Source organism: Mytilus galloprovincialis, chromosome 14 (genome assembly GCF_965363235.1).
Source record: "Mytilus galloprovincialis chromosome 14, xbMytGall1.hap1.1, whole genome shotgun sequence".
NCBI lineage: Eukaryota > Metazoa > Mollusca > Bivalvia > Mytilida > Mytilidae > Mytilus > Mytilus galloprovincialis.
Window position 1 is genome coordinate 24,701,213 of NC_134851.1, and position 20,061 is coordinate 24,721,273.

Consider the following 20,061-nt stretch of genomic DNA (forward strand, 5'->3'; position numbering starts at 1 on the left):
AATTTCAGATCCTGATTTGGACCAACTTGAAAACTGGGCCCATAATAAAAAATCTAAGTACATTTTTGGATTCAGCATATCAAAGAACCCCAAGATTTCAATTTTTCTTAAAATCAGACTAAGTTCAATTTTGGACCCTTTGGACTTTAGTGTAGACCAATTTGAAAACAGGACCAAAAATGAAGAATCTACATACACAGTTAGATTTGGTATATCAAAGAACCCCATTTATTCAATTTTTGATGAAATCAAACAAAGTTTAATTTTGGACCCCGATTTGGACCAACTTGAAAACTGGGCCAATAATCAAGAATCTAAGTACATTTTTAGATTCAGCATATCAAAGAACCTATCTGATTCATTTTTTGTCAAAATCAAACTAAGTTTAATTTTGGACCCTTTGGACCTTAATGTAGACCAATTTGAAAACGGGACCAAAAGTTAAGAATCTACATACACAGTCATGACAGTTAGATTCAGCATATCAAAGAACCCCAATTATTCAATTTTGATGAAATCAAACAAAGTTTAATTTTGGACCCTTTGGGCCCCTTATTCTGTTGGGACCAAAACTCCCAAAATCAATACCAACCTTCCTTTTATGGTCATAAACCTTGTGTTTAAATTTCATAGATTTCTATTTACTTATACTAACGTTATGGTGCGAAAACCAAGAAAAATGCTTATTTGGGTCCCTTTTTGGCCCCTAATTCCTAAACTGTTGGGACCTAAACTCCCAAAATCAATACCAACCTTCCTTTTGTAGTCATTAACATTGTGTTTAAATTTCATTGATTTCTATTTACTTAAACTAAAGTTATTGTGCGAAAACCAAGAATAATGCTTATTTGGGCCCTTTTTTGGCCCCTAATTCCTAAACTGTTGAAACCAAAACTCCCAAAATCAATCCCAACCGTTCTTTTGTGGTCATAAACCTTGTGTCAAAATTTCATAGATTTCTATTAACTTAAACTAAAGTTATAGTGCGAAAACCAAGAAAATGCTTATTTGGGCCCTTTTTGGCCCCTAATTCCTAAAATGTTGGGACCAAAACTCCCAAAATCAATACCAACCTTCCTTTTGCGGTCATAAACCTTGTGTTAAAATTTAATAGATTTCCATTCACTTTTACTAAAGTTAGAGTGCGAAAACTAAAAGTATTCGGACGACGACGACGACGACGACGCCAACGTGATAGCAATATACGACGAAAAATTTTTCAAATTTTGCAGTCGTATAAAAACTAGGGACAAAAAGAAACTCTACTAATTTTACAGACCACAAATTTTATATAAGTACAACACAGCCCAAAGTCATAGAATGAGACAATCAAGTATAATACATACATTATTTAAATAGTCAATAAACATGAAGTTTAAATGTCTTATACACTTACATATATATCCTTAAGATTACATAATTCACAGTAATTTGCATACACAAAAGACAAACACAATTTTGTAAATAACTACAAAAATGTACCATGATTACTTTATATATTACTAGATAAAAAGTGACAGACCATGAAAAATTCAAATGCAAAGTTTTGTTTTAAACATTTATGACTTTTATAGCCTGGCATCCCGGCCCAATCTAGCTAGCTGACAAGATAAGCCAGGACCCCAGGCTATGACTTTTACAAACACTCATGATCGATCATTATTAGAATAAAAACAAAGGGGATATGGCGTAAATAACCATTATCATGATTATGACACAAAATCTGTAAATGCAAAGCAAATACATTTTTTGTAAAACAAAATAAAGCAGTCATCCAGTTTGATGTTCTTCATCTCAAAGTCACAGTAAGTGCCCTCCTTTCATGGTTGATTATAATTATAGGAAATCACTGAAACATGATTGTAGCGGTCCCCTCTTATGGCAGTCAGTCGGCTCCCACCCTTTAGTTCTGAAACCCCAACTGTTTTCTTATTAGGGTAGAAGATGGAATATGAAAGTTATTTCAACAAATGATTATACAAGTTTTATCTTAAATAAATTGCACATGTACAATGTACAATGTACAAAAATGTATGTACAGCCAAGTTTTTTAAGTGCTTTGAGCGTGGAGTAATTCCAAGCACACCTTACAAATCTGCACAAATGCCTAGATTGATCAATGACAACTACTTAGTTACATATAGTAAAATGACTAAAGGCATAATGAACTGATTAAACCATTAAACAGAAGAAAACAGTGTGGGCTTACAGACCAAGGCAAAATATGTCAAGTAAAAACGCTAAAAGGAATCTGGGTGATTAGGGCTGTGCAAACTGTGCAGTGTGGGCATGTTGGGACCTAGTTCAAAATAAGTATGATGTCTTGAAAATTTATAAAACTTTTTTCCTTGACGCCTTACATTGACAGTCCTGAGTCAAAGCAAAAATTTAAAACAGCCTGTTCCAAGAGTCATAATTATTTGGACTAGTTAAGTTGGTATCGGGTCCGTTCGCCCTAACAACATGTTTGCCCTGGGTCCATTCACCCTGATTTCTTTTGCCCGTAGAGTCCCTTCGCCCTACTAAAAAATTATTAATATTCAGGGCATTGAAGTTGAATAAACATATTCATGATCATATATTTCTATGGTATCTATTCTTGAATGTTATGGAAACATGGAAATATTTGAAAGTTTATGGCTTGTTTCATGTGTTTAGGATCAATGACAAAATAATTTGGATCACTGATTATTGTGATACTTGTCTTTTGATGGATTTATAATAAAAACAAATGTTTTGTTTTGATAAAATATTCAGCTTGAAATTAATAAAAACAACGATGTACGAACTGTAAATTATGAAAGTTAAAACAGATTTACAAATTCATTAATTAGTATACTTTGAGATTTTATAGCTAGTCTCAGTTGTACTGCATACATTCGTGATTGACTGAATTATTTTGTTAAGAAATACATGAAATATCAAGGATAAATTCATTGTATTCCAGTATTCTACTCTGAATCAAAGGGAAAATTATAATTGATTGCGGCAATATAAATATTCTGTCATATTTTCAACAAACTTTAACATATTTTGTTCAACTTAAAATTATGCGACTAGACAACAATAAGAATAAAATAAAAATCATGGAGAATAGACCCTGGGCGAACAGGTACTAGGGCTAACGTGAATCAGGGCGAACGGACACAGATTCAGTTGGGATCCGGATTCTTGATGTAGACCAGAGTTTGCGAAAAGTGTCAGTCCTCAGGATTTTACCACCAAAATTTTGCATAGGACTGACACAATTTTAGTTTAATAGTGAGGACCAGCAGATTTTCTTCAACGACCACCAGGGGAAAAAAGATTTCGCGAACTCTGGTAGACTAGATCTTACCTTGCTTTGTACAAAAAATATGTACAGAAATATGATGAAAAAGATGAAATAGAGTATCTTACAGAGTATTTTACCATAGTATTGGTCTAACAAAATTTTTATTTGCTGTACATAGAGTAAATAATTTTTTCAGATAAATTATTCTATTTTCAATTTGCCTTTTCACGTAATCACACGGCAAAGTTTATAAACAGGCGTTATTTCAAATTTGACAAATAGATATATAAATAAATCGTCTTGGGTGTAGTAGATTAGATACGATACTTCTGTGTAAGTACTTGTAAGATAAAATTGTGAAGGAATCAGCTGTCAAAATGTAAAAATGCACCGGTCTGACACTGTTCTCTGATTTTCAAATGAATTGTATTTCTTCATGTCAGATGTATAAAATTAAAAGACATTGGTGTTTAATTTTCTCGATTTTTACCTTATTCACAGTATTGGTGGTATTATTGAGGACATTTTACCATGTAGACAAGATAAACACTCTTTTCGGCGACTTCCGCCATGTTTGTGTTAACAGTTATCTCCCCTTTTCACGCAAAGTTGACTACGCGGAATTTTTGAAGAGATTAAAGAAACAACAGACACGGCTTCCTCCGCCTCATTTTTAGACTTATATCTCGAATTTGACTTACACAGTCATCTCAGTACCAGAATCTATGACAAACGAGACGATTTTAATTTTGAAATCATAAATTTCCCCCACCTTAGTAGCAATATACCAACTTCACCTGCATATGGGATATATATTTCCCAACTTATTCGATATTCAAGAGCTTGCAGCTCCTACTCAGACTTTGTAATACGTCATCAGTGTCTGATTAGAAAGTTGATGAAACAGGGGTATGTCAAAGAACGTCTCGTTCTTTTTCTAAAAAAGTTCATCGGAAGGTACCAAGACCTTGTTGATAAATATTCCGTATCAACTTCTCAAATAATACACGATGGTCATGATGTATAGATTCTTCATACTGATGTTGTTTATCATCTTAACAACGTGTTTTATAGTTCTTTCATTTGTCTTTGTTCTATTATTAATATTACTTTTACTGTTAAATGGTTTCATGTGATATCCGTTTCACGTGGCTCGGTACTTATACATCTCGTCAATGTGTTTGTATTGGCTTTCATTTTTTTGTGGTTTGTTTTGTATTTGCGACTTTTTGTATTTCTTTTGTTCTTATAACGTGACTCTGTACTTTAAAAGATCCCGTCAGTATGATATTGTTCTATTATATGTCATTATGATATATTCCTATTATGAATTACAATATACGTTGAACCACAAACGTCAAAATCATTCAATCGCGTAGTGGTATTAACTATTTTTTGGATTCTTATAAATTCTATATATAACTTTTGGACTAGTTTAAATCTCGGTCTATTTCTTAAATTTATTCTTGCATACTTTTGATTTTTTAACCCTGTATGCTAACATTCCCATGAAAATTTTAAAATTGTTTGTACGCACATTGAACGACAAATTTATGTGACGTATAAAATTTTCTGACGTCAGACACTCAATAAATGTGTTCGTAGATAGTAGATGTTTTTGTGTTCTGTTAAATTGTTCCTTTTAAAATTGTTAAACGATGATGACTGATGTACCCATATTTTGACTATTATATTTATTGTGTCTGTTTATTCAATGCATCAATGTAAAAATATCGGAAATTGATGAGACTGTCATTACAAAAGTGAGAGGGTTAGCGCTATAGAACCAGGTTTAATCCACCATTTTCTACATTTGAAAATGCCTGTACCAAGTCAGGAATATGACAGTTCTTGTCCATTCGTTTTTGATGCGTTTTGTTATTTGATTTTGCCATGTGATTATGGACTTTCCCAATTGATCTTCCTCTAAGTTCAGTATTTTTGTGATTTTACTTTTTGAACAGTAAAACCTTTATTGCGGTTAACGTTATTTGATAAAGAATGGCCTTGAGTATTTAACAGAGGCGTACGCCCTCCATATATTCATGATATCATTGTACAATTATAACAAAACTAGAAAAACTTCAATATATAAATACAAAGAAGAAATAACGCGGGTTTAACTTGTACTGAGCTGCTGCAGTGATAGTCAAAATAATTATGACGCCTTGAAAGGCTATTACATTTTTTTTCTTTAACGCCTTACTTCGAATTTTGACGACTTACTTCGAAGTAAGGCGTCAAAGAAAAAAAATGTAATAGCCTTTCAAGACGTCATAATTATTTGGACTACCGCAGTGAGGGGTCGTGTACTCACTGACAGTAAGAAAAAGATACATGACCATACATAAAAAGATATTTTTAGTACAATGAAAAAAGACCACACGATGAACAAAGTTTTTATTCCAATCCTTTCAAAATTGAGAGAAACAAATAATTTTGACTAGAAAAGTTTATCACAGTCGCTTGTGGAATGAAGTGTTTTTGGTAAAAGTTACAAAATATTCACTCATTAAACTAGAGGCTGTAAGAGCCTGTGTCGCTCACCTTGGTCTATTAAACAAATTACACAGATGGATTCATGACAATATTGTGTTTTGGTGATGGTGATATATTAGTAGATCTTACTTTACTGAACATTCTTGCTACTTACAAATTTCTCCATCTATAATAAACTTGGCCTTTTCGTTACAGAGGAAAATATTTTGTAAAATTTACAAAAAATTTACCAAATTAATGAAAATTGTTAAAAATTGACTATAAAGGGCAATAACTCCTTAAGGGATCAACTGACCGTTTTGGTCATGACGACTTATTTGTAGATCTTACTTTACTGAACATTAATGATGATTACAGTTTATCTCTATCTATAATAGTATTCACGATAATAACCAAAACCTGCAAAATTTCCCAAAAATTAACAATTCAGGGACAGCAACTCAACAACCGGTTGTGCAATTCATCTGAAAATTTCAGGGTAAATAGATATTGACTTGATAAACAATTTGATCCATGTCACAGATTTGCTCTAAATGCTTTGGTTTCAGAGTTATAAGCCAAAATCTACATTTTACCCCTATGTTCTAGTTTTAGCCATGGCGGCCATCTTGGTTAATTGGCCTGGCCATCCGGCACACATTTTAAAAACTAAATACCCTTATAATGATTGTGGCTAAGTTTAATTAAATTTGGCCCTAGTAGTTTCAGAGGAGAAGATTTTTGTAGAAGATTACAAAAATTTACGAAAAATTGGTAAAAAATGACTATAAAGGGCAATAACTCCTTAAGGGGTCAACTGACCATTTTTGTCATGTTGACTTATTTGTAAATCTTACTTTGCTGAACATTAATGCTGATTACAGTTTTTCTCTATCTATAATAGTATTCAAAATAATAACCAAAAACTGCAAAATTTCCCTAAAATTACCAATTCAGGGGCAGCAACTCAACAACTGGTTGTTTAATTCATCTGAAAATTACAGGGTAGATAGATATTGACTTGATTAACAATTTAACCCCATTACAGATTTGCTCTAAATGCTTTGGTTTCAGAGTTACAAGCCCGGGCAAAATCTACATTTTACCCCTATGTTCTATTTTTAGCCATGGCGACCATCTTGGTTGATTGGCCGGGTCATCGGACACAATTTTAAAACTAGATACCCCAATGATGATTGTGACCAAGTTTGGTTTAATTTGGCCTAGCCTGGGGTCCTGGCTAATCTTGCCTTACGACGCGCAGCTGGATTGTGTTGTATATAGGCTATATTGTTTAATATTTGTCAGGAACTGGAAATGAGGAGGGGTGGCCTTTAATTTTTATATTCTTTATATTATTCATAATGGCATTTTCTTTATCTTTTACAATAACGATTATTCTGCAGAATTCTTATGAAGTATGAACATTATTTTACTATTATTTTTTTCTGTAATTAGTTAATTTCTGTGTATCGATATCATCCACTTCTTTCATCAGTATAAAATACCAGGTTAGGTCTTTTCCTTTTTTTTTCGATCGTTATTCTTTATTCTTTTGCACTTTCAAAATTATCCTCTATTTTGATATATTTTGCTCATTTTCAATTCATTATTTATATTTTTTATTTTTTGGGGGGGAGGGGCGGCACTTATCTCTATTCTGTAAACCCTCTCCAGGAGTCGATTTCACAAAAAAAAAACTTACGACTAAGATTGATCGTAAGTATACTGATTTGTTCATGACTTAAGACCAATCTTAGTCGTAACTTTTTTTTGTGAAACCGACTCCAGACCCTTAGTCAAACCATGGAAGTAATATTAATATAATACCTTCATTGGCATAGTACAACCACTTACTTTTTTTCTGTATTGTTAAATGATGTCCTTAGAGCGAAGAGGGCATTTAGTGTATGTGCCAACCTCCAGCAAACCAAAGAGTTTATAAGTACTCATCCAAACATCAAATGGAAGTTTTTAACGACCTTGACTGGCTATACAGCCCTTGCACGGTCGGCCCTGGCTTGCGCCTTTTTGGGTATTAAATAATTTAATTTTTACCATCACATTTAAAAGTACTCATCCTGCAAACCAGAGAGTTTATAAGTACTCATCCAGCAAACAAGAGAGTTTATAAGTACTTATCCTTCCTAATGACTATACAAGAGTGTCACCTCCTTCTCACGGACTATACAATAGTGTCACCTCCTTCCCAAGGACTATACAAGAGTGTCACTTCCTTCCCAAGGACTATACAAGAATGTCACTTCCTTCCCAAGGACTATACAAGAATGTCACCTCTTTCCAAAGGACAATACAAGAGTGTCACCTCCTTCCCAAGGACTGTACAAGAGTGTCACCTCCTTCCCAAGGACTATACAAGAGTGTCACCTCCTTCCCAATGACAATACAAGAGTGTCACCTCCTTCCAAATGACAATATAAGAGTGTCACCTCCTTCCCAAGGACCATACAAGAGTGTCACCTCCTTCCAACAGCTACAACAGAAGGTCTGGCAATAGAAGGATCCAGAATGCACTATCAACCATAATGTGCACCTGAAATCAACACCATACAGCCAAGTGTACATAGTTACAAGAAAATTGCTGTCTCGTTCGTGTTCCCGTCAATTCCCGTCAATTCATCCTTCCAAAAAAAATGTATCAAAGAACAGAGAAAATGGTAAAAAAAAAAAAAAACAGAATGAAGAATAATGGGGTGCTAAAATTTATATAAAGAATAAACACAAAAATTAAAAAGAATTGTATACAAAATAACTGACTGATTTCTTTTTAAGCTTTCCGACGATATCAATCAAATTATTTTTTTCTTCAAAATTTTACACTATAAAGTATAGGGAAAATCCAATCTATAATTAAAAATATAAATCTCTGATTTCGTTATACTACGTTATACTACTCATTGCTCATATATAGTATAACGTATTATAACGAAATCCTAGATCTATATTTTAATTAGATTGAGGAAAATGTAGATTCAGATTATTCTTTTTTCTCATCTGCTTGCATGACCATAATATTTTTTATAGGAAAAAAAACCATACCCCATATCTCGTGAAGTTAAATAGTCATTCCCTGAAGGAAAAAAAAAACAAATATGACGATAACAACAATTAGCAACCACCACTCTAATACAGGCTCATGACTCATGGACAAGCACAATTAAAATGTGGCGGGGTCACACTTGTTTGCACGCACTAACCCTTCCCTAACCGTGGACAGTGGTGTTACAGTACGACACAAGAACAAACTATGCAAAATAATAAAAGAAAAAAAAAAAAAAACAAATATGATTAACAGAACTAAACAACAACCACCACCCAATTACAGATTCCTGACTTTAGACAGACACAAATAGAATGTGGCAAGATTACACTAACTTCAAGGCGTCAACCCTCCCTCTAACCTAGTTTGGACAGTGGTCTACGACACACCATAAACACACCATATAAAATCAATAAACAAAAAACAAATATGATTAACAGCAAAAAAAAAAACAAAACAACCACCCCTCAATTACAGGCTCGTGACTTTGGACAGACACAAATAGAATGTGGCAAGGTTGCATGCTTAGAGGCGTCAACCCTCCCTCTAACTGATTGGACAGTGGTCTACAACACAACACAAGAACACAATATAAAATCAATAAACGAAAAACAAATACGTTAAACAGCAACACACAGCAACCATAACTCAATTACAGGCTCATAACTTTGGATAAGCACATATAGAAAGAAGCGGGGTTAAACAAGTTAGAAGGCGTCAAACCTTCCCTATAACCCGTGAAAGATGTGTAGCAGTACAACATGTTTATTTCAATTCAGGCAATCAACATTAACCCATGACACCTTAGACTACATGGGATCATCTTCCTTGAATTATACGGGTATTTGAAATTGTTTAACAAACAACAATAATTTATTTTATTATTTGGTAACTTATTGATCAACTATACAATGTCATATATACGATAACATTCAAATATATTTTGGGCCAATAATATAAAGAATATAAATTTGGGTTCGATATATTAGATCACCTCAATTAAAAAGGCATGTAAAAAGTTGAAAATGTTTCTACTGATACAAAACTAATTATAAAGTTGTCTTTCTATTTTTTCGCTTATTTTGTTTAATATATAAAAAATAAGATGTGGTATGATTGCCAATGAGACAACTCTCCACAAGAGACCAAAATGACACAGAAACTAACAACTAATGGTCATCGTACGACCTTCAACAATGAGCAAAGCCCATACTGCATAGTCAGCTATAAAAGCCCCAAAATGACAATATAAAACAAAAGAAAACTAACGGCCTTATTTATTTAAATACACAATGTAATATTCTTGCGATAGAAAAATGTATTTTTTTTTTTATAAATTATAATAAAATGTTTGAAAATTTAAAATACAATATGTAAAAAATTACGGAAGCCGATAAGGGCCATTCAAAAAAAATATGTCGTAATAACGACATCGCTGTTACTTAGTGAGCATTGAAACAGTATGGGAAACAACATTTTCATCTTTATTTTAAGAACCACTTATCAGAATTGAATAAAACTTGACATACGTGTGCACTATAAGGTCCTATTCAAGTGTTGTAACTTATAGTTACAAATTTGTTAAAACTCATGACCACCAAGAGACTTTAAAAATGTTCAAAATATTCTTCTCAAAAACACTAAAATGACTGAGTTTAAACTTAGTATAAATATACATTGTGTACCTAGTATCCGATGTCTTTAAAAAGAGCTGTTGCGTTTGATATGATCGGAAGTTAAATATGGCCGCTAGTGAGGACACAGTTTTATCAAAACCCTATTGTAAACATATTCATTTTCTTTTTGAGAATGACACACTCTGAATTCAATTAATCTTGATTGATATTAAAGTTGTTTACTCTATATGTCTGCACATGATAAAACTTTATTTCATAATCAAGTCGAATAGGACCCATATAAATGGTGATCAATTTAGGCTCCTTGGAGCCTCGATTATATTTGGCATTTACGTAGCAAGAAGATGTGTTTAGTACTCGAAGGGTAATGTGTGCTTTTGCAATTGCTCGTCGTCCGTCATAGTTAGTAGTTACCGTTTACTTTTATTTCTATTTATACTACCTAACTATTGTCATTACTAAATGCCATTCTCCATATTGTTGGTTGCCGGTCATAATCGACGGCCGCCAAGTGATGACAATACATGTACATGTAGCTATCCAAAAAAATGTTTTAGAGGACACAACTCAGATATTGGTCAAACTGATCTTTCTGAAATTTTCGGCAAAGGTCCAATTTGTCATGATGAACCCTCGACAGATCTGGGATAAATGTAACGGTTTTCGGGATGTTATAAAAAAAATAAATTAATAACAGCGGCTGTACTTTAAGGAGTCAAAAAATATTAATCAAAATAATTTTGAACGAATTTTGCACAGTAGTTTCGAAGGAGATTTAAGAATACACTTACGGCAGACGACGACGGACAACAAGCGATAGCAATCACTCGCATACTTCTTCGGATACTAGACACAGTCAACTTCCTTAGCCATATCATGTCTTTGAAAATTTTCTCCATAAAAACTAGCAGGCCATATCGGACCAATCTTAGTGAATGGATGATAATAATGAGGAGTAAATACAAAAAAGAAGGTATGGTATGATTGCCAACGAGACAACTCTTCACAAGAAACCGAATGACACAGAAATTAACAATCAAAGGTCACCGTACGGCCTTCAACAAGTATCACAGTCCATACCGCATAATCAACTGTAAAAGGCCCCGACAAATGTAATACAATTCAAACGAGAAAAACTAACGGCATATTTTATGTACATTTAAGGAATGACTGTAATATTTTTTCTGTCTATGAAGAAATAACATAAAAAATTAGGTGCACACTGAATAACGCGCGTAGCGGGTTATTTAACAGTGTGCACCACATTTTTTATGTTATTTCGAATAAACAGAAATAAATATTATAGTCATTTCTTATAATTTAATTCTAAATTCCATTTTAAACCGTAGAAAACCATGAAAAAACGTTGATGACGTCACGGTCACATGAATAAATTATGTCTATGGGCTGATAACAAAATAACGTCAGCCAATCAGAAGACGCGTTACATCCAAAATTAAATTATATACTTATAAATGAAAAACAAATATGTAACACATCAACAAACGACAACCACTCAATTAAAGACTTTGGACAGACACATACATAAAGAATGTGGCGAGGTTAAACATGTTACCGGGATCTTTCATATACATATAGCGATGTCATTATTACGAATAGCGAGGTTGTTATAACGACAAAGTGATGTCGTAATGACGACATGATCTGTCGAAATTACGACATGTTATGTCAAAATTACGACATAGCGATGTCGTTTTAACGACAAGTTATGTCGAAATTACGACATAGTGATGTCGTAATAACGACATGTTATGTCGAAATTACGACATAGTGATGTCGTTAAACGACATGCAATTACGACATATTTTTTTTTTGAATGGCCCTTATCGGCTTCCGTATAGAATAGTTTTGAATACCCATTTTCTTTTCTAACCTATAGGATGAACATGTAGACCGTTGTAATCAATGGTTGAGAACTTAAAACTTTATAACAGAAAACAAACTTGTAATCAATGGTTGAGAACTTAAAACTTTATAACAGAAAACAAACACGAAAGAAATATATATTTTCTATAAATGTATAAACAATGTTTGAAAATTTTAAATACATTGTTTAAAAATTTAAAATGCAATGTTATGAATTTAAATACAATGTTTGATGAAAAATTTTGAATACCGATTTTTTTTTTTGCTGACCTATATATATGAAGAATGTGGACCGTTGCAATTGATAGTTGAAAATGTAGAACGTTGTTTTTTATTTCAATAACAATGGATGTTTAGAAAACAAGTTGAGCATGATATTTAACATTTGGCTCCATATTAATTCATTTGTTATTTCTCTCACCCAGGTTGTCTCGGACTTTATTGACGTTTTTAATTTTCTCCAATTAATGCAATTGCTTCGGTACACGCCAAGTCCTTCCGACTTAGTACATAAAATGATTTCATTCTGCTATGACAACTGGCTGTTTGGTTTTTCTATAAAAACCGAAGGCTTTTCAGTCTCGTTCTCATCGTACTCATTCAAAGTAATAAAATAAGAACCAAACATTTTTCTGCATTATTTGGATTTACTTCTTGTGTAGTACATGTAAGTACTTCTGCATGTTGTCGATAAAGTACACTATTACATTGTATGTATATATATATACATAATATAATTAAATGTATTGTTTGAAAAACACATGTAGCTTTATCCTTATGATGTAGATTTATCCTTAACATGTAGATTTATCCTTATAATGTAGATTCTTAACATGTATATTTATTCTTATAATAAGAACTCATTCCGTACGATTTCATGTGTTTTTTAAGCAATGATTTAAAATTTTACAAAAACGTCCTATGCGTCAAAGCATTTAGAACTATTCGTTGTGATCATATTAAATTATTTTTGGATATGGGATGTAAAGATTTTTTTCATGGATGTACTATTTACTTTCAACTGTAGGTTATTAGTACGGTGACCGTCAGCTGCTAATTTATATTCTATATACAGTGAAACCTGACTAAACCGAACCCTTTCGGGACTTGAGATTTTGTTCGGTTTTGGCAGGTATTCGGTTTGATCAGGTTCACAATGCATAAAATGTGATATGATTGGTCTCAGAACAAGTTTGGATTAGACAGGTTTCCGGTTTATTCAGGGTTCGGTTTTATCAGGTTTCACTGTAGTTTGAATACTACATGGGTAAAGAGATGTCTTATTTGCAAGCATACCACATCTTCTTATTTCTATATTTTTTATATTCACTTCTGTGCATAATTATTTCATGTATTTTGATCGACAAAATAATCAATTTCAAGCTGTCTTGCAATCTGATTAAATGTCAGACTTATATTAACTAGTGCGCTCGTATATGAGTGTAACCGTCAGAAATCAGAGAACTATATTTCAATTAGATTGGCCGTTTTGTACTTGTAAGACAGTTTTTTTACAGTCCTTTTTATTCTAGAAAACTTATTTTCAAAATCCTACCCCTACTCCTTATTGATTCAAATGGTCGTCTTCTTGACTCCATTAAATTTAAAACAAGATTGAATGACTTCTGTAACTTTTCAGATCTTTTATACACCGACCTGGCTTCAGGGTTGTGTGCTAGCTGTACAAATCTATAAGCTATGTGGATTTGTCAGTTGTATTACTTATATTAAAGGGCTTTTAGTAATTCGACGAACCCATACTCATAGTAAGCTATGAAAGGTCCCTTTTTTTACAAAGTATTTAAAAAGAAAATAAAAATCAAACGATAAAACTAATGGCTGCTTTTTTATATTACCGTAAATTAAGTCAAATAGTTAATACAGACAGTAACCATCCACAGTCTTTGAATTACAGTTTTTGACTTTGAAACACCACATACAAATGTTAAGCATAACCATGTAAGGCAGCCCCCGCACTAAAAATTTCCCTAAACAAAGTGCTTTAATTTCCAATATTATATGGTTAACGATTTGGTTAAAAAATCAATACTTTGTAGAACGTTGTAAAGAAAACAAAATTGATAGTAGGTGAATTTGTAGAACGTCGCTGGAACATATATTGGACAAAGAAGTTCTATACATTATCGAGGAATTATTATAATATTTGGTTCATATATGAGGTTAAGCTAAGTAATTCTAAATAAAAAAAGATATTAAAAGTTTTATACTACATGTATTTTTTTTTATATAAAAAACGAGATATCACAAGGACAACATAATTCTCATTTGGAAGAAATTGTCCTCAAATAGCTATAGCATGCACTTTCAGAATTTCTCTTGGCAGACATCGAAGTCAATAACTTCTAGCCTGAAGCAAAAGGATTTTTCAGACGACAATTTTCAAAAACTGAAATTGTAATATAAACGATAATTCATAGCGGTTTTGGTTTAAGACTACGAAAATTAATGACGATAAAACAATTCATGGTTAACTATCATGAAATAATTGGGATTTATTTTTTTAGATCTATTTAAGGCATTTTTGCTTCAAATATGCTAACCAGAATCAATTACAAACCTCCATTACAAAGCGAAAATCTATTTATATTCAAGTAATGAACACTTTTCTTACCACCGGTTTACTCCAGCGTACTTCTCTCCTTCAGGAGAAAGACGAATAACTGATGTATTCTCCACTTACAGCTAGAAAAATATCAGACCTATTATTTTGTACCAGATCTTAGCTTTAAAGACAAATACAGGTTTTCTGGAAACGTCTTCAGTTCTACTCAATTTCAACTTTTTTTGCGGAAATTTATTTGAATGTTTCTGTCTGTTTATTGTTAACGATCGGATACACTATTAGTTAGAGAATTAGACTAGATTCGCATACTCACATACATTTGTATAAAATTTTATTAATTATTAGAGAATGCAGTCCAACGAAGCTTGTCTATCCCAAAATAAAAATAAAATGCATTTAGAAATATAACAGTATGGGTATTGTCAAATCATATTTGTTGCACTCTAAGCTTTCATGCGAGAGAACCCTGTTAGCGTGTGTTAGTCCACTTACGCGTTCTAAGCAGATTAAAACTATAAAAACACACATAGCGGTCAACATCCATTTTACGTCCTTTAACATTGTTTCATTTTCTAACACTCTACTGGTATTGTTTTAAATTCCAATAAACTCTTCACTCTCTTATGTTTATATCCGTTTTTCCAGATACAAATGGCTACACAGACATCGAAACCATTACTGATCAGCTTTATACTGGTTCTGGTGGCTTACCTGTTTGATATTATCGGGTTCTCCACCACATACCATACCGTTATTGATGGTACCAGTTTCGATGTCCATGGCGGACTATGGAAACAATGTGTAACAGTCAATGATGTTACAACGTGTTCAGACATTCCTGACTCCGTTGCAGATAAAGGTAAAGTATTATATATGGTGTAAACACAGATACCAGATGGACTCATAAATCGAAAATAAACTGACAACACCATAGCTGAATTAGATATTAGAGACATTTAGTCAAACAATAGTACATAACACAACATAGAAAAATACAGACTTAGCATTATGAAGCCCACCAAGAACTGGGGGTGATCTCATGCAGGGCCGTAACTAGGGTTCGAATTCAGGGGAGGCAGGGGTTTGGGGACCGCCTATTGAGCCCCCTTTCATTGGCTAAAAATTACCCGTTTCCCTTCGATTTCCTTACTTTAAGAAACATCAGTATTGCTTGAACTTGGAAGCAACTTTTATGCAAAACCAAGCTGAGATTGCTGTTTGGGGTGAGCCAAGGCTAGCTCCGTTTTGAAGGCTGTACTTTGACCTATAATTGTTAACATTAAATACATTGTGACCGTGGATTTTTTTCTCAAATGATATGGCTAAAATTATCCGTTTTCCTTCGATTTCCTTACTTTAAGAAAGATCAGTTTTGCTGGATCCTTGGAGCAATTTTCATGCAAACAATTATTATCTGTATTTTCTGTATTTAAAGATATTTTTTTAGAAACTGGTAAGTTCAAAAAACATATAAAGCAAGATTATAAATTACAAGATATTTTTTTTTTTATCGAGGATCTTGAATTTCAATATTGTTGAAAGCTGAACAGACATGTATATAACATTAAACAGGGACTTTCTATACTAGTCTAGTATATACTTAGTATAGAAAGTCCCTGCTACAACGAATGGGAGTGTTTACCTACTAAGGCATTGACCATAATGTTCTAGTACGATCGGGATTCTTAAAAAAGGATCCAACAGCTGATTCAGCCGGTAACGAATTTCCGATATCTTAAAGATTCACAATACAAAAGGAACTTGCTCTGCTTAAATAATTGAGCCCCAAATTATATGTGAATAGTTAAGTTTTTATTCAAAATTATCGAAAGCAAAGTTTCATATGTGTTCTCATACGAATACTGACCCCCTCAATACCGAATAACAGACGGACGGCCACACAAAAAAAAAAAATAAAACAAATACTGAAACGGTTTACTTTCGATCAAAAATCCGAAAAATGACAGACATATCACGTATCATGATAACACTGTTAACTTGTGTTGTTTATAATATAAATTCAAGTTCTTCGTGTTCATATTGTCAATATTTTATTTTTTTCCTAAAAAAAAAATTTTGGTGTAGAAAATTCAGGGGAGGCAAACTGCCTCCCCTGCCTCATAGGTAGTTACGGCCCTGTCATGTGCTCAGGGAAGGTAGGCAAATCCTGTGCTACATGTGGCACCCGTCGTGTTAGTTATGTTAGTACACACCCGGAAACAAGTATAATTCAGTATACCGGTAGATCACATTCGTGAAAAGGGAACGGGATTGTATTCACGACATTAAACTATAGAGATGCCTCTAGTAAACGAACTCCTATCATAAAACCAAAATTTTGTTTTTATTTCATTTGTAAAATGGTATTAAAGGGAGCGAAGTTCTATATATTTGGATCGTTCTTTTCTATTCTGTGAACCGCATCAGCACCTTCTTATGAGAATTGTTTTTGTCAGAATTTTGCTTGTATTCACTTGAATTGAATGTAGTAATTGGTATGGTTAATTGATTTATGGACATTTGCTTAACATCAAGTGGTAAATATTTCATGCATGTTCAAGACAGGACGATATGAGGGGTTCGTCGAAGAGAACAGCACCACAATAGCCTACAAATATATAAAACAAATCAAAGCGCGAAGCGATCTTTTGAACGCAGACACCAAAACCTGGCAAAAATATAGAAGCATACATCTTTTTGTTTTTTAGCTGTACTGATGACTTCGGAACGTTACAAGATTTTACACAAAGGGTGACAATTAGCATATATAAAGTTGATACACGTATATATATACGATATACTTAGTTACTACAAACTAAACTTAAAGGTAAATTATTTAGAAAGCTTAAAACTGTTCAAATTGAGGAAAAAAGATTGACTATATAGGGGTTTTGAATTTGTGATGTAACAACTCTACACCATTGCTAGTCCAAAAACAGACCCTTCTAATGATTATAATTTGTGTTATTATTAGATTGGTTCAGATCTTGTCGAGCTCTAAGCATCATAGCATTGATATGTTTCCTAGCTGGTGCCATTTGTACTGGGTTAAAACTGTTTGCTCTGAAGGAGAATAAAGCATTACTCATCGCTGCAGTCTGTACAATAGTAACGGCAGGTAGGTAACAATTATATTAAAAGCCATTTTATATGTGTAAGTGGCAGTTTAACACAAGATTAAACAAAATTACAACAATTACATCTAACTCTGAGGTAAATGAAAATAGGAAGTGAAAATAACCAAAACTGACAAAATCGAACGTTGGATTTATCAACACACGGACCAAAGGGAAAACAACTATCATATTCCTTACTTGGTACAGGTATTTTCCGTGAGAACAATGTCCTAAACCTGGTTTTATAGCTAACTAAATCTCCCACTTGTATGGAAGTTGGTGTAAATAGCATTTAAATAAACATCGTCATTTTAACGCATAAAGAAATAAACTCAATTTATTTAGTTATTGAAAAATAAATAATGACAGTTTACATAAAATTTGTAGAAATGTTTATTTTTCTCCTTTACACCAGCTTTAATTTGAAAAACTTTCAAAACATGCTAATTATTGCTGACACGCTTTATACACACATAAAAAATACAGAAGAAAGTATGTTGTACTCTCTATTTTATTGATTTTCTTGACTATTTTTCTTCGAACTGAAGTGTCTTCTTGAATATAACTACTATACAGAAACTAATTAGTCAAAACCTCGTCTACTTTACGTACATTGGTAATGATAAGCGGATAGAAGCAAGTCATACAAAATTTGAACAAAACGAGTTACTTATTTATCCATGAAAGATTTGTTGATTTTGAAAAGAAGCAAAAGTTAGTATTGAAAGATAATAGATTTTATGTAAAAATTTTGTCTAATTGTACTTTATTACATTATTGATATCAGCTTGAATTTTGATTGATTGATTGTTGATTGCTTAACGTCCAGTGGCAGATATTTCATGCATATTCAGGACGAGAACAAGTTTACAATAAATACAATAGGTAGGTCTTGTCATAAAAGAGGCCATTAGGGATGATGGTCGGGGAAATTTGGACTGCCACGGGAAAAAGAGGGTATAATGGATAGGGACAGAAAGCTTGAATTTTTGTATACTGTAGATTCATTATTAATCGTTGGATTCCAATTTTGCGTGTGTTTCGTGGATACATGTGAACAACGAATTAAAATGTTCGATGAATTACAAATTTTCTATAGGCTTTGTTTGCAGAGATTTAAAAAATCACGAAATCAAATATCAACGAAAAAGCGAGTTTCCATCAATCCACGAAAATTAATACGCATGAAAATAAATGAATCCACAGTATAGTAATTATTCGGAGGGAACGATGTTAAGATGTCATGACTGATATCAAATTCTGTGTAAATAAATAGGTTGAAATTAAACTAATAATTCTTTTTTCTTCAGCAATTTGTATTCTTACATCAGATATACTTTTAACACAGAACATCGATGATTTTTCGGTCAATGGAGTAGATGCTGACTACGGATGGGGTTTCGCTTTAACCCTTGTAGGAATGGGTATCGCTGTGATCGCCGTGGTCATAATGATTGTTAATCTGGTGAAAGGAAACAGTAATGGGAAAGTGAACAATAATGACGACGAAAAATAAAATACATTGCTTTTTTTTTGAAAACAGAAAACCAACAGAAGACTATTATTTATCATATACATTTTTTATCAATCAAACGTTTTGTATCATGTTCTTTAATAAAAATATGAATACATGGGAAACTTGTATATGTATCAACGATACGGCAACACAAAACATAATTCGATTATCAGGATTCAATATACTTTGGTAACGATACAATAGCCAAGTGTTTACTTACATATTATATCGAACACTATCGAGGTCTGGATAGGGTTTCCTTATTCCGGTACTCCATAATATTTTTCTTAGATAACTTTTTTTCTTTTGTTTTGTGTATTAGTCTCTATTCTTTACATGTTAGACCCTATTTTTCTCTTTTCTGTATTTGGATCCCATTTTTCTCTATTCTTTATTTTTGTGTTTATCTTTTTATTTGTATTGGCACACATCATTCTCTATTTTGTTAACCCCATACCAAGTTTAGACAAGTTGTGATTTAATATGACGTTATTCTCAATAAAGAGAC

The 20,061-nt window shown here is 32.8% G+C and overlaps 2 protein-coding genes across 2 annotated transcripts in view; one reads left to right on the forward strand and one right to left on the reverse strand.

The window, feature by feature from the left end:
* LOC143058846 (oxysterol-binding protein-related protein 6-like) overlaps positions 1 to 3,870 on the reverse strand; it is a 65,227-nt gene extending 61,357 nt beyond the window's left edge. Inside the window, exon 1 of the mRNA XM_076232320.1 lies at positions 3,765 to 3,870. The gene's annotated coding sequence lies outside the window, so the exon portion shown is untranslated. The remainder of the gene's footprint in view (positions 1 to 3,764) is intronic.
* LOC143058847 (uncharacterized) lies at positions 1,716 to 19,654 on the forward strand. The gene is made up of 4 exons (XM_076232321.1): positions 1,716 to 1,805; positions 15,567 to 15,780; positions 17,896 to 18,039; positions 19,348 to 19,654. The coding sequence occupies exons 2-4, from the start codon at positions 15,573 to 15,575 to the stop codon at positions 19,551 to 19,553; spliced, it is 558 nt and encodes a 185-aa protein (XP_076088436.1). The 5' UTR covers positions 1,716 to 1,805; positions 15,567 to 15,572; the 3' UTR covers positions 19,554 to 19,654.
* Positions 19,655 to 20,061: the final 407 nt, after the last annotated feature.